The sequence below is a fragment of the Trachypithecus francoisi genome, unplaced genomic scaffold (genome assembly GCF_009764315.1).
Source record: "Trachypithecus francoisi isolate TF-2019V2 unplaced genomic scaffold, Tfra_2.0 Lachesis_group20, whole genome shotgun sequence".
Lineage (NCBI taxonomy): Eukaryota > Metazoa > Chordata > Mammalia > Primates > Cercopithecidae > Trachypithecus > Trachypithecus francoisi.
The window spans coordinates 3992597-4007635 of record NW_022681466.1 but is presented as its reverse complement, the minus strand read 5'-3'; the positions used below and the strand labels follow the sequence as shown (position 1 = coordinate 4007635).

The 15039-nt window shown below is 50.0% G+C and overlaps 1 protein-coding gene across 6 annotated transcripts in view; it reads left to right on the top strand.

The window, feature by feature from the left end:
• SLC39A11 (solute carrier family 39 member 11) overlaps window positions 1-13797 on the top strand; it is a 453549-nt gene extending 439752 nt beyond the window's left edge. For all 6 annotated transcript variants that reach the window (XM_033181993.1, XM_033181989.1, XM_033181990.1 and 3 more), the window contains 3 exons: window positions 10483-10581; window positions 10796-10954; window positions 12099-13797. In XM_033181993.1, coding sequence (XP_033037884.1) covers window positions 10483-10581; window positions 10796-10954; window positions 12099-12177 — 337 coding nt within the window. In that variant the 3' untranslated portion in view covers window positions 12178-13797. The remainder of the gene's footprint in view (window positions 1-10482; window positions 10582-10795; window positions 10955-12098) is intronic.
• Window positions 13798-15039: the final 1242 nt, after the last annotated feature.

The following is a 15039-nucleotide window of genomic DNA, read 5'->3' as shown; positions in this document are numbered from 1 at the left end:
AATAATTAGCCAGGCATGGTGGTAGGTGCCTGTAATCCCAGCTATTTGGGAGGCTGAGGCAGGAGAATCGCTTGAACCCGGGAGGCAGAGGTTGCAGTGAGCCGAGATCGCGCCGCTGCACTTCAGCCTGGGCAAGAGAGCAAGACTCTGTCTCCAAAAAAAAAAAAAAGAGTCACAGAGGACACATGTGTAAGAGAGATAGGCCTTGGCTTGAAGGCTTGAATGCATGTTTTATTTTTGTTTGTATGTTGGCTTGGACTTGGAGAAGGGGAGAGAAAGGAAGACCTGGCTCACCCCACCACATCGTCTCACATCTTTGCTTACTCTGTTCCTTCTTTCTGAATGAAATGCATTTCCCCATCTTTATCTATTAAAATTGTCCCCATCCTTCACAGTCCATCTTGGATGTTGCTTTCTTCACAAAGGTTTCCTGGATCATCTGTCTCTGCCAAAATCATCCTCCCCCCTAATGCTCCGTGCTACTCTTATGGCCTTTAGCAAGTCCCATGCTATGTTGGAGTCATTTGCAGGCAGGTCTTTTGCCCTGCCTCACATTGTAAGTTCCTTGAAGACGGGGCCCTTCCAAATGTCTTTCTTCATATGTGGCATGAGCTCTTGCACATGGCCAGGGCTTAGCGGTTGATTCTGGAGTGACTCCTGAAAGGGGCTCCCAGGTGGCCAAGTTGCCACTGCAGAACATGGTTCTGCCCAGGATGTCATATAATTGAGAAAGCCGAGGTGCACACATTGTAGAAGAAATTGGTGTGAGGCTAGGAGGTCACCAGGCTGGGGGGAATAGGAGGTTTCAGTGCCCAGCTCATCGTCGCCTCATTCAGCAGCCTCGGGCAGTTTTAACAGTGGCTGCTATTTAAAGAGCATCACTCTGGTCTCCGAGATGAGCCTGGCACTTCACAGTGATCATTTGCCGTCCACACAAGAGCCCTGTCAGTGGGGGAAGCTTTATGCCCATTTTTCAGTTAAAGGAAGGGCTGAGTGATCTGGAGCTTGCACTGGGTCCTACCTGTGCACCTGGGGTCCCACCCAGATGTGTTTGGCTGGTATGTTTGACTGGCACTACACTTTTCACAGGGCCTCCAAAGGCATTGAACTTGTCTGCATTTCCTTTTTCTACCTTAACAATCTTAACATTCCAGGCATTGAGCCAGGCGACCTCCAAGGGCCCTAACTTTTAACGTGGGTGATGGGTAGGGGGTCACTGAGTAGGAGGAGGATGCAGGAGATGAGACGTAGCCCCTGGGGCAAATCAGGGTCAGGCCTCTAAGAAAAAGCAGAAACAACTGCCCGCTGGGGATGCCTTTCTTCCTGTTGCCCACTGGGATTAGTGGTCTCTGAAGATAGGAGGAGGGAGGCCCTTCTTACCCAGCACCCTGATGGGACCCTGGCCAGCAGCCATCAGGCTCTACCAGGTTGGAAGAGCAAGGGATGAGAGAGACCTCCGGAAAAGTACCTCAGGCTGTCCACCTCTGCCCCTGCATCCAGCCCATGGAGATGCCAAGCCCATGAATGGGCACCTTTCCCCCGCCTGCACCTCCTTGGCACCCCTTGTGGGCCCAGCCCCCTCCATCTTCTAGGAGTCATTATTTGTGCACGGGCCCAGGGCCTTCCCCACTTCCTCACAGGTCACCTCTGGGGGCTTCCTAAGCAGCCTGAATTGCTTCTTTATGTCCCTACCCAGGAAAGCAAAGTGTCTGCTGCTGTCCCTGCAGGGAGGCCATCTCTTCTGCTTCTGCCGTGCCTGCCCAGCTCCTGGATGTCACTCAGGGCTGGGCTGGAGACAGCACCCACAAGGACCAACCCAGCATCAATGGGGCTGGTGAGGGTTTCAGGGAAGCTGGCTGTCTACAGAGAAGTCGATCCAACGGGCTAAAAGTGGTCAACATTTGCATTAGACCATTGCAAGTGTTAGGTAGGGCTTTTTACTTTTTCAAACATCTGCTTAGCTTCTAGGATTCTGTTTATATCCCCTGTGGAAAATTAAAATTCTTACCCTGGCTTGCCCCTGCCACCTATCCTGTTTGTGAGTACTTCTGAGGGTGACCAACTCACATCAGTTATCCAGGGACTGTCCCACGTTTAGCCCCGAAAGTCCTGCATCCTGGGAAACCCCGGAGTCCCTGGTGAACCGGAATGGTTGGGCACACTAGCTCCTGTCCCAAAAGGGACACTGTATTCAGGGAATTCTGACTTCTTAACATATTGGCCTGCACATTCTAATGAGGTAAACCATTGCTACTCACTCCTGCCCAAAGTCGGAGAAGTGATCTTTTGTTATCTTCCTTCTTGCCATTCTCTCTTCCATCTCTGCTCCTCCTCGATGTTTATTTTTATTTTTTTGTTTGTTTGTTTGTTTGTTTTGAGGTGGAATCTCACTCTGTTGCCCAGGCTGGAGTGCGGTGGCGCAGTCTTGGCTCACTGTAACCTCTGCCTCCCGGGTTCAAGTGATTCTCATGCCTCAGCCTCCCTAGTAGCTGGGATTACAGGCACCCACCACCATGCCTGGCTAATTTTTGTATCTTTAGTAAAGACAGAGTTTCACCATGTTGACCAGGCTGGTCTCGAACTCCTGACCTCATGATCTGCCTGGCTGTGCCTCCCAAAGTGTTGGGATTACAGGCATGAGCCACCGTGCCTGGCCTATTTATTTATTTTTCTCAGGAATGATTTTGAAATACGCCTGATAATTCTGTTCTTTGTTGTTCTTCATTTTTCTTTTTTGTTTTTATTTATTATATACAGACAGGGTCTTGCTATATTGCCCAGGCTGGTCAAACTCCTGGCCTCAAGCAATCCTCCTGCCTCAGCCTCCCAAAGTGCTGGGATTACAGGTGTGAGCCACCATGCCTGGCCTTCGATGTCTTAAAAAATAATAATAATAAAAATATAATAGGAAATGAACTTTAAAAAAACCCTGACTCCCCCAATGCTGGATGGGAAACCCCTTCCTGGTGTTTCTCTGGTTCTGCCCCTTCCTAGCAAATTCTGATTCCTAAGGAAAAGGAAAAGAGAAGTCTGGATGCTCCGAGGTAAACCCTGCCTCCGTGAGGCAGCCGCCGCAGACAGACCCTGGGTTCCTCCCTGGGAGAGGCCTGTCAGGGCTGCTCTTGTCCTTGCTGGTACAGTCCAACCCCAGGAGTCATCCTCCCCCCTCCTCCCCAATGACACCCTGCCCTGTCGACCCTCCCTGCCTGCCTCCTCCCTCTCCTTCCCTTTCCACGCTCCCTCTCTCCTCTCCTGTCCCACTCTCCACACAGATGGCCCTCTCCTGGCCCTTCTTGAGAGGTCTCTGCCTTGTTGCTGTCAGTCAGGCTCTGGTGACAGGTTGCCATGGGACTTGGCTTATCACGGAAGGGACAAGGGACCTTGTCAGGGGACAGCTTGTGGTTTCTTTTTCTAAAAGAGCCCTTCATCCCCACTTCCCTCTCCTTCCCATTAATGTGTCATGGTCCAGACTAGTAATGGTGTCTTTGTGCTGCTGCTGGGGAGGAACAGAACCCAGAAGACAGCAGCTTCACTGTCTTCAGAAGGGCATGGGTTTGTATTTTCCCCGTTGCTTTTGAATGCTGTTTTGAATTTTCATGGCCCATCCAGGAAAGGAAACCTCTCATCTGGGCTTTCCCTTCCCAGAGCTTAAAGAAGGGAGGGAACGGCCCACCAACCCCACCTGCCCAGGATGGTCAGTGCAGAGTGTTTAGTTAGACTGGAGGCTTTGCAGGAATGCACAGCAGGGCCGCAGGAGGGGAGCTGGTGAACCTGGGGCATCCTCCACACCACCAGCTCCCCCTGGGAGGTTGCCCTTGTTCCTCTTCACAGTTTCCCACCCCTCAGCCAGTCTAGGCCCTACGGCTCCTAAGTCAGCTCGGGTCTCACCCCCTACCACCGAGAGACCATCCCTGCCACGGGGTCCTCATTATTCTCCGTTGCTTCTGTTATGCATCCATATCCCTAAATACTACCTGCTTTGCTACTCCTGCCCTCGGTTGTCCAGATCTCCTCCAGAGCTCCCCAGATCAGATCTTGTATATAGTAGGCACCCCAGTTGCAGGCTCCTGATCCATTCAGTAGTGGCCACAGGTGTCCTCGGCTCCCAAACTGTGTTGGGAATTGGGATAGCAGGGAAGGGGCTCCTGGGAGGGCGGCGGGCTTGGCCTCCATCCTCATTCTCATCTCCTCTGACACCTGCTTAGGCCAGTGGCTCTCAACGCCATTGCACACTCTTAAAATTTGCACACACGGGGCCCAACGCCACGGCAATAAACCAAGATCTCCAGGGCGGGGCCCAGGCATCGGCATTTGCCGGTGCTCCCTGTGACTGGCATGTGTCTTCAGGTCTGAGAGCTGTGGATTCAAATCCCATTCTGGAGCTGATGCAGGTGATTGAAGAAGAGGAGAAGGCTGGAAGGGACTGTGCCCTCCACTGGGTCACCCCCACCAGTGGGCCTCTGACAGATGCCCAACATGCAGCGGGGCGAGGGAACATGGATGGGCCTGTGCATATACGTGTGTGTGTGGAGGAGAGCCCAATTAAACAGTATTGTGCATGACAGGTAGGAAAGGCAGAGACGCTGTGGTGCCAGTCCCTGCTGGGGAGCAAAGGAGCCCAGGAGTGTCAGAAGGGACTCTGTGACTGCCCAGCAATGCAATGCCCTGCTGAGAAAGGCTTGGCAGGATCCAGAGGGCGTGGCAGCTATTTGGGCTGGCAGCCCCGTGCCAGGGCTGGGGCAAGGCAGAGGTAACGAGGTTTGCCAGGGATGGAAGAATGGGGTTTCTGTGCTGCTTATCAGGACGGTGGCTCCCAGACAGGATGTGGAGGAGGCTCTCCATGGCCCGCCGGGCGATGACTATAGTCAGCGCTGTGTCACGGTGAGGACTTTGGACGGGGAGCCCCACCTCTGACTTGCCAGTGACATTGGGCTGGCCATTCTGTGGCTACATTCGTGTGCCTGCCTATGAATGAATATGAGGTGCAGGCAATAGCAGTGGACTGACAGCCAGGCACCAAGTGCCCGGCAAGGGCCAAGAAAACAAAAGCCTTGGTCTTCCTCATTAGAAAGAAACCTTGCAATGGGGCTTTGCAAAAGGTCAAGGAAGCTGGTTGTATTCGCTCAACCATTTTGAGGGCCGCAAGGACATACTGTACAAAGTTGCAGGGAAGGGGCCCCCCTGCGAGGGTCTGTCTGGGAAGGCGGGGCAGGGGCTTATGAAACATTGGCAAGAATTTGTCCTTAAGAATTTGTCCTCAACAGAAATACCTTTGCAGGCCCCCGACTCCTGGGATAGGAGCTCAGGGTCAGCTTGCACATGAAACTGGTAGCAGAAGCCGCGAGAACAGGCCGTATTTCTGCCCAGGGCTGGTTAGAACATGCTTGTCAGTATCCTGTAACTGAAGCAGGACTCAACAATGTCTTCCAAAGCTAGCTTTCGAGTCCTAGGCCTGGGGCCCCGGAGGAAAGAAGTGAGGCCAGTAACTCTGATCCTGTACCCAATGCCTGAAGCAGCACCCATCACCCTCCCTGGCAGAGCAGCAGAAGAGGGGAGCCTAGGACCTTTCAAGGTGAGGAAGAGAACTCTTGACCCCTTCGTCCTGCCCCTATAGACTAGCTAGGAAGACATGTTAGGGATCCAGAAAATAAGGAAAAGCACGATGGCTAAGCAGGGCCACCCACTTACTCCCTACACCCCACCGTTCCCCACACACACACATTGTAAACACAAGGGACCAGAATAATACCTTTTTCCTAAACATCTCTAGCTAGATTTCCTTTTTCATCCTGTCTAATTTCTCCAAATCCTTCTCTCCTGTTGAACTAGGACAGATCAAGACTATGTGGAGGATATGTAAGCTACAGTTGACTTCCTGCCCAGGGCCTCACCTCCTAGAAGCACTTCTCAGGGAAGTGTAAAACTGCCCCCAGCTGCCCAGGACAAAATCTTGAGAGGTGACCCCCAGGGCTCAATTATCCAATGGAGCTTTCCATACTTAAAAGTGCAGCAGGCCGGGTGAGGTGACTCACACCTGTAATCCTGCACTTTGGGAGGCCGAGTCGAGCAAATCACCTGAGGTCAGGAGTTCCAGAGCAGCCTGGCTGACATGGTGAAACCCCATCTCTACTAAAAATACAAAAATTGGCTGGGAGTGGTGGTGGGTGCCTGTAATCCCAGCTACTGGGGAGGCTGAGGCAGGAGAATCACTTGAACCCAGGAGGCGGAGGTTGCAGTGAGCTGAGATCATGCCACGGTACTCCAGCCTGGGTGACACAGCCAGACTCCATCTCAAACAAAAAAAAAAGGAAAGAAAAGAAAAAAGAAAAACCAAAACAAACAAACAGACAAAAAAAAAAAAAAAAAAAAAAAACGGGTGCCGTGGCTCATACCTGTAATCCCAGCACTTTTCAAGGCTGAGGCAGGTGGATCATCTGAGGTCAGGAGTTTGAAACCAGCCTGGCCAACATTCTGACACCCTGTGTCTACTAAAAATACAAAAAAAATTTAGGGGGGTGTGGTGGTACATACTTGTAATCCCAGCTACTCGGGAGACTGAAGCAGGAGAATCGCTTGAACCCCAGAGATGGAGGCTGCAATGAGCTGAAGTCATGCCAGTGCACTCCAGCCTAGAAGACAGAGCGAGACTCCATCTCAAAAAAAAAAAAAAAAAAGCACGCAACAGAAGAGTCAAGCCCAGGCTCATCAGAATGCCCCCTACTCCCTTCCAGCAGCTCTCCCCTGCTCTGTGTCCAGGTAAGCGTCCAGCCTCCAGGCCTCCAGGCATCTACTGGGGCTCAGGGGCATCTGGAGGTGATAGGAGGAAGGATGCCAGCCCAGGAGAAGCAAGAGTCCACATTTCCTGGGAGTTTCTGTACAACCCAAACAGACCAACCAGTATACAGGAACACAGTATCTGAAATGCCTTCAGGTTGCACAGTGGTTCTCGCCAAAGTCTTACAAGTGATGTAAAAATCTCACAGACATGTCAACAAGACCAAATGAATGAGTGCCGGTGGGAATTCAAGCCCAGATGAGCCATAAGCAAAACAGCCAAACCCAGGTCTCTTTGAAGCAGAGCTTTGCAGAGGAATGAGTTTTGGCTTCAGGGTGGAAAATCTTAGTCTGTCTTGGCAAGAGGACCCATGAGTTCTTGGAAAAGCCTTAAGTCCCTGTCTCTGTCATTTCACACTGCAACCTCAGTGATAACACTCACCCCCACCCCAAGACAGGCATTGATTAGGTGCTTACTGCATACCAGCTCCCATGTGCTAAGGGCTTGAGAGGGACCATCCCAGGTAATCATATCAGCAATGCTGTGAAGTGAGGGTGGGTATTATTGTTCTTCAAATTCTACAGTTGGAGAAATGGAAAGTAGCACAGCTAACAAAGCACAGACCCGGGATTTAGACAGAAGAAGTCAGACTGCAAAGCCCAAACTTCAACTACCACATGCATGGCCATGAGAACGTAAGAAGAGATAGGGTCTGCAGTGCCCAGGGTCTGTGGTTTCATCTTGTCAGATCTTTCTGCAGCCACTGAGCTATCAGGGCGGGGGTCAGCAGACTACAGCCCACGGGCCAAATCTGGCCCCCCACTTGTTTGTATAGATAAAGTTTTATTGGAACACAGCCATACTTAATGGTTTATATATTGTCCATAGCCGCTTTTGCACCTGCAATGGCAGAGTTGAGTGCTTGCAACAGAGACTCAGTGGACTGCAAAACCTAAAATATTTACTATCTGGCCCATGACAGAAAAAGTTTGCTGCCTGTTAGATCAAGGGATGAAGTTGGAGCATGTCTGAGCCCTTCTCTAAGGAGTCAAAGGAGAGCACAAACTTGGGTGACATAGACAGGGATTTGGGTAGGCTCGTGGGAAACGCTGAGTGACGCAGCTTTTGTGGACATGTCCTGGGCTGGTGTGGTTGGGTGTCTTCTTGTCTATCCATTCCACTTCATGAACAGTCCTGACTGCAGGTTGGAGAGACAGTTTCAAGGGCTCTGACAGCCCCAAGAGCCCATAATATTTCCTTAATTAAGGAACCGATCGTTTTTAAGATGCCATCACTTTTCAGATGCCCCCTGGGGAGGCTGCATTTGTCCCTCTTCATAGTTTTCCACCCCCCAGCCAGTCTAGGCCCCATGGCTCCTACGTCAGCTCAGGGCTCATTCCCCCCACCCCACCCGAGGGGGACCATCCCTGCCACAGGGTGCTCACTATTCTCCATCACTTCTGTTACATATCCATATCCCTGAATACCACCTGTTTGGCTACTCCTGTCGTCTATTGCTCCGGATCTCCTCCAGAGCTCTCTAAATCAGATCTGGTATACAGTAAGCACCCTGGCTACAGGCTCCTGATGTATTCAGTAGTGGCCACAGGTGTCGGCTCCCAGCCTGTGTTGGGAATTGGGATAGTAGGGAAGGGGTTCCTGGGAGGGAGGTGAGCTTGACTGCTTTCCTCATCCTCACCTCCTCTGATGTCGGCTTAGGCCAGTGGCTCTCAACGCTGTTACGCATGGGGGCAGATTTTAAGCTGATGGGTAGATACTGAGGGGCTCATTGTGATCTGGTCAAAAAGTGATGGGACGGGCATTAATTTTATGAACCACATGTGAGCTAAGTGGTGACAGGTGTGAGACTGTGTTATGGCGGCTCTTTTCCTGAGAGTCTACTTGACTGGCAGACTCGAGGTGCGGGCTACTTCTTCCTGAGGTATCTGGAACTACGAACCTTGATGAAACATGCCCAGGAGTTGGGAGGATAAAGGTAAAAACGGGGTGAAGGCCAAGCCCTGAAACAAAGTGGAGGTCAGATGCTAAACTAGGGATTCGCCTTGGTGTTCTTTGCTGGAGGCTAGAACTCTGGCCACAGCCGGATCAGGCCCGACAGGATCTTCAGGGCCACGAGTGTGTCTCAGTCCTGGGAGCCTGGGGCAGGCCACAGGCAGGGGGCCCAGCTTCCAGTCTACAACACTCCCTTGCAGCAATGGGTGGATTCCTATTGGCAGCAAGATGGATGGACATGAGCCAGCTGACCTGAAAGTCAGTGATGGCGGAGTTTCCCTTCTCTGTCTAACCTACCCACAACTCCCTCGGGCCACACACCAGCATTGCTTGCCGAGTGTCACCCTTTTCTCATGCCCTTTAGATCTTTGTGGATCAGATGGCCCTTCATGGAGGGGCTGCTTCTTGGACCTGTCCGACCAAGGTAGAGTCTCATGTGCAAAAGGGCCTTCCTAAGGCACTCGGACAGACCCCATTTCCCTCCGATCATGCCTCTGCATCCTGTGCAAGTTGATTTTTGGCTGATTTGCTGTAGTTTGCAGCATCCACAATGAGGGTTCTTCATGTCCATGGCTGTGCTGTCTCCATGGCTAAACACTAAGCCCCCTGAGGCCAGGCATGCAGCCACAGATTGCATTTATACGCATCCCATTTTGCTTCTCCCTCCTTTCACACTCCAGTGCCTGGTTTATGCAGAAAGCAGGTTCTCAAAGACAGACATCTATCAGTACAGCCCCTCACTGTCCTGCAGAGGCAGGAGGTGAGAAGATCACTGTGAGCACCACTGGGGCCCAGAGAAATGCAGCGATGGTGCCAGACCTGCAGAGCCCATGGAGAAGCTGAGCCCAGAGCCAGATCTGCAGCACCATCAGTGCCGGCAGCTGCACTTCTTTGTCTCATTTCTGAAGTTGCTTCTGGATAAAATGTGATATACCCATTTCCATGCTGTAACGGAATAGAAACCAAAATGTATTGAGCACCTCTCTATGCTAGGATGTGACAGGCATTATTGGGTCGTTGGGTCACTCAGCAATCCTTTATGGTAGATATTGTTGTCCCCAAATTGTATATAAGAAACGGAGGTGTAGAGTGGGTGCCGTGGCTCACGCTCATAATCCCAGCACTTTGGGAGGCCAAGGCAGGAAGATCACTTGAGGTCAGGAGTTCGAGACCAGCCTGGCCGACATGGTAAAACCCCATATCTACTAAATATACAAAAATTAGCTGGAAATCACTTGAACCCGGGAGGTGGAGATTGCAGTGAGCCAAGATCATGCCACTGCACTCCAGCCTGGAGTCTCCAGAGTGAGACTCCATCTCAAAAAAAAAAGAGAAAGAAATAGAGGTGTAGAAAGTAAAATGAAAAGTGCAAAGTTATACAGCCATGTGGCAGAACTCAAGGCACCCCGAGAGCCAGCCAGTGTGTTCTGTGCTATAGCAAAGCACTGTAAGGACAGAACCTGCCCAGGATCCAGGACAGCATGATGGGTAGAGGGCTCACGTCACTCCCTCCTGTGGCCCCTGCTCTTTACCTACACACACGTCCTGACCTTTCTCCTTCCTCTCCTACTGCAGGTCACAGGTCTCCTGCTGGCTTCCTAGCACCCAAGGAGGTCTGGGCCTCAGCCAGAGACTCCCATTGTATGGGCACATGTTCCAGACAACAGTCTTCATGTGCTGTCTTGGTTTTTCAGGAATTTGGCCATTGGAATCGGGATCCAGAATTTCCCCGAGGGCCTGGCTGTCAGCCTTCCCTTGCGAGGGGCAGGCTTCTCCACCTGGAGAGCTTTCTGGTGAGTGAGGGCAAGATCATGTCTAATATCAGGTCCTCAGCAATCTCCATGTGGGCTTCTTTCAACAAAACAGTGATGTGCTTTTGCACTGCCATGCTCAGATATGACATAGAATGACATGCATCCGTGTGCTAGGGTTGAGCCAACAGCCTGGGCACGTGGAGCATCTGCTTGCCTCCCCCTGCAGTGGTAAATGTCTCTGTTCTCTCCTTAGGTACGGGCAGCTGAGTGGCATGGTGGAGCCCCTGGCCGGGGTCTTTGGTGCCTTTGCCGTGGTGCTGGCTGAGCCCATCCTGCCCTATGCTCTGGCCTTTGCTGCGGGTGCCATGGTCTACGTGGTCATGGATGACATCATCCCCGAAGCCCAGATCAGGTTGGAGAACTTTCCCTTCCTGTCTATCCTGTCCCAGTCCCGGCTGGGACCCCAGCCGTGGGATATGCTCTTTCTTCATTTGCCTTTCCTTTCCTTATTCCCTCCCCTTTCTGCCTCTCAAGATCGTCCCCACTCCCTCCTCAACTGTGCTCCCTGAAACTAAAAGAAAAGAAGCAAAGGGCAGGTGGGTCAAGAAATGAGGTGACACCAGGCAATGGCATATGCACCTGCCCCCTGTCCCTTGATTCAGTAGACTATGATTTTTGTATATTCTCTCTCATCCTCTCTCTTGATTCTCTGGGGCTGGAATGAGGGGAGAGGTGAGTTCTAAAATGTCATTCAAGGTGATACATGCATGTCTTCACTGGCTAGCTCTAGACCGGGTGTCAGGAGGTGGGAGTAAGGGTTTGCTTTGTTTCTTTTTGTTGTTGTTTTGTTTTGTTTTGTTTTGTTTTTCTTTCTTTTCTTTTTCTTTTTTTTTGTTCTTAGGCAGAGTCTTTCTCTGTTACCCAGGCTGGAGTGCAGTGGCATGATCTCGGCTCACTGCAACCTCTGCCTGCCAGGTTCAAATGATTCTCCTGCCTCAGCCTCCCAAGTAGCTGGGACGACAGGCGACCACCACCACGCCCAGCTAATTTTTGTATTTTTAGTAGAGACAGGGTTTCACCATGTTGGCCAGACTGGTCTCAAACTCCTGTGATCTGCCTGCCTCGACCTCTCAAAGTGCTGGGATTACAGGCTTGAGCCACTGCTCCCTGCCTATTTTGTTTTTTATAGAAGAATAATTTTGAAGCTAGTTTACAAGGCCAGATTAAATAATATCTTTAAGAAATTATCACCCCTCTGTTACTCACACATGGACCACAGAACCATCCATCATAGGTGACCTTGGGCAAGTGACTGCTCTTTGCCTCAGTTTCCCCACCAGTAAAATGAGGATAATTATGACACCTCATGAGGTTACTGTTTGGGGTTCCATGAGTTCATTAGTTTGCCTGGCACATAGTAAGCCCCAGTAAATGTTACCATTATTAATGGTAGTATGATTTCTCTTGGAATTGGACATTGCAGAGGATGCCTTCAGCCTAGCTGTGGCCTCAGGGAGCATTAAGGTCTGATTTTTCTCCCTGTCCTTCTCTTCCAGTGGTAATGGGAAACTGGCATCCTGGGCCTCCATCCTGGGATTTGTAGTGATGATGTCACTGGACGTCGGCCTGGGCTAGGGCTGAGACGCTTCAGACCCCAGGAAAGGCCATACAAGGAAACAGCAGTGGTTGGCTTCTATGGTACCACAAGCCTCTTTCTTCACACTAAAACTTTTTTTCCTTTCTGTCTTCTTCATCTCATTATCCTGATTGACTCTGATGATAATAGAACCATTTTTACTTTGCTTTGAGGGAGATTTTTGATTTAATGGGGAATTTTAAGGTGTCATGGAAATACAGATTCTTTGTTTTGGCCACTGAATGGATTCTCTCTTCAGTGGGATTGTCAAGGAACTCCAGATCAGGGAAATCTCTGCTTTGGGAACTTCTATCTCCCTCCCAACTCCTCAAGGTCACCTATAGAAGCGAGCTACCTTCTATCTCCTAAGCATTTCGGTGGCCTAGTGACTCAGGGCACAGTGGCCAGCACACCTCTCATCCGCCCCTCCTGCTTCATCACTGCTGAGCCTTTACCCATCTAGAATGCTGGAACTGGAGCATCATAAAGATAGCAAGCTACCTTCCAAGGCCGAGCCAGCCCAGAGAGGAGCACGCCTTCCTCTACCTCCCCCCAAGGAGATACTACGTGGGAGGGAGACACAGACAAAGGGAAGGAAATTGGCTAGTCTGGCTTTTTTTTTTGTGGCAAAGATTGACATTCTTGAAGGAAAGGGGATGAGGACAACTGTGAACTCACAGTGAGCCCTGTGGAAAGAAGACAGACAGAGTGTGGGTTTGATCGGAGGCCTCTGCCATCAATGGATTCCAGGAACAAGGCCATTTGTCACGCTTTCCAAATTTCTTAGGCATTTATTTTGATAAGTTTATAGCCATCATTTTTCTAAGAGACTTGGAGACACCAGCAAACTGCTAGAACTCAAACTCTTCAATTACTCAAAGAAGGAGCCATTTCAGTTAACTCAAGTGAATGAAAGACTTTTGGAATCTGCAGTGGGTCCTTCCCTGTTGACCATTTGGTAACTTGTAATCTGACCAAAAACACTTGAGCTGCACCAGGCCTTGCCAGAGGGCTCAGGATGGGAAAGGAAGAAGGGGATGGGAAAAGAAGAGGTAATTTTACATTTCCCCTCTAAAGTAAATTTTAGCCAACTCATCATTCTGAAATGTTCCTATAAAGAATGAGTCAAACTAGACCAAAAGCCAGCCTACTCCTTCTTACATAGCTTCTCCAAAGGGGTAACACTGGCCTGTCCACTTCAAACACAGATAAGGCCTGCCGTCCTCGTTGGTTAGAGAAACACGTGAGACTTTGAGTGGGCTCTGCTGAGAAGGCAAGCAGCCCAGGAGCCAGGTATGCAGGCATTGCATTGTCAGTGTCTGTTCTCGGAGTTTACACATTCAGTTGCTTCCAAGGCTGAATCTCCTGCTCTGTGAATGCTCTCAGACCCCAAAGGCCAACCTTGGGCTGGGTCTATGTATGTTCTTCCAAAGCACTGATGATCAAAATTGAAGACACATTCAGAGGTTTGATTGGTTGAGATTAACTGGTGTGGTGGTTGGTGTATGTATGTTTTATTCTTATGTCTTTGTATGTAGTTCCACATAATGCAAATTGTGCTTACTGATGGACAAGACCTCATAACTGTGATTAATATCAATAAAGGGGATGTTGTGGATGACCCGTGTTGCATTCAGTACTTCTTAAAGCTGCTTCTTTGCAAGGGTGATCATAAAAGAGCTAACTAAAGTTGGAACTAACACCTCCCTGACCCAACACTAGGAGAAGCAAAGGAAAGAGCTCAGATGGGAAGAGGCTAGTCAGATTACTGGTTGCATCAACAGCATCCAACAGCAGCTTACTTAAACAGAAAAGGAAATGAATGGAAGGCTATTAGGGAACTCACAGGCTGTTTCGGAGAATCGGGCTTGAAAAGGGGTTGGATCCAAGAAAGCCACAGGTCTGGGGCCATGACCCAGTCATGCCTGGAGAACAGCTTGGTTTAGATGCCACGGCCCCCAGAGCTGGTCCCTAGATCCTGGACAACACCAATGATACTGCTGTATCTTGATGCCATCACCACTGCCGCCACAAGAACAAACTCCACTGAGCTGGATTTTTTGTGTCCTGGCTCCACATTCGAAGTTCTAGATCAGAACATCCAGCTGCCAGGGCTTAGATCCTGTGCCTGTGAACTAATTGATCTTGCCCCTTCCCAAGACTCACATAATAATGGATTTTCCAGATTTGGGAATGAGTTCATATGGTGCAGAGCCAAAATAGAAAAAAAAAAAAGGGGTTTATTAAGTTCATTAAAGCCTTACTCTTTTGCTGTTTGATATCAACATATACTCCAATTCTTCTAGCTTTACTTAAAGAAAAAACTCTTGCTTAAAATATGTAGCTATTCCTCATACAATAAACTTCTTTCATCCCTTTCCAACGGGGTTACCCCAGTGTCTTTCAACTCCTGTACTCAGGGTCTCTGAGTAATGGATACCCCTCCTCTCCTCCGTGGGTTAACAAGCCCATCGCATTATTCTGTATCTTTGAGCTGAAGTTACATAACTATAACCGTGCACCCCATATACAATAAAACGAATACAGAGAGAGGAAAGAGAGGCAATGAGTTAAAATATTTCAGGCTACACACAACACAGGAAGTACAAGCAGAGGCTACAGCTCTCATTTTCTGCCCTAGAGAAGAGACCCTGGATGATGTTTAGGTTTCCCTCTTCCAGTTTCCATTCCAAGTCCATGCTCTGTCTTCAGCCAGTACCTCAGATGACTGGGGTGTGACCTACTAGCCATGACCCTATTCCTCCTTCCCAAGGGCATAGAGACCAAGGTGGCCCTGCCTATATGCATGATGGCAACAGTCTTCCTTTAACTCCCACCCTTGGAGGAGGAGGAGGAGGAGG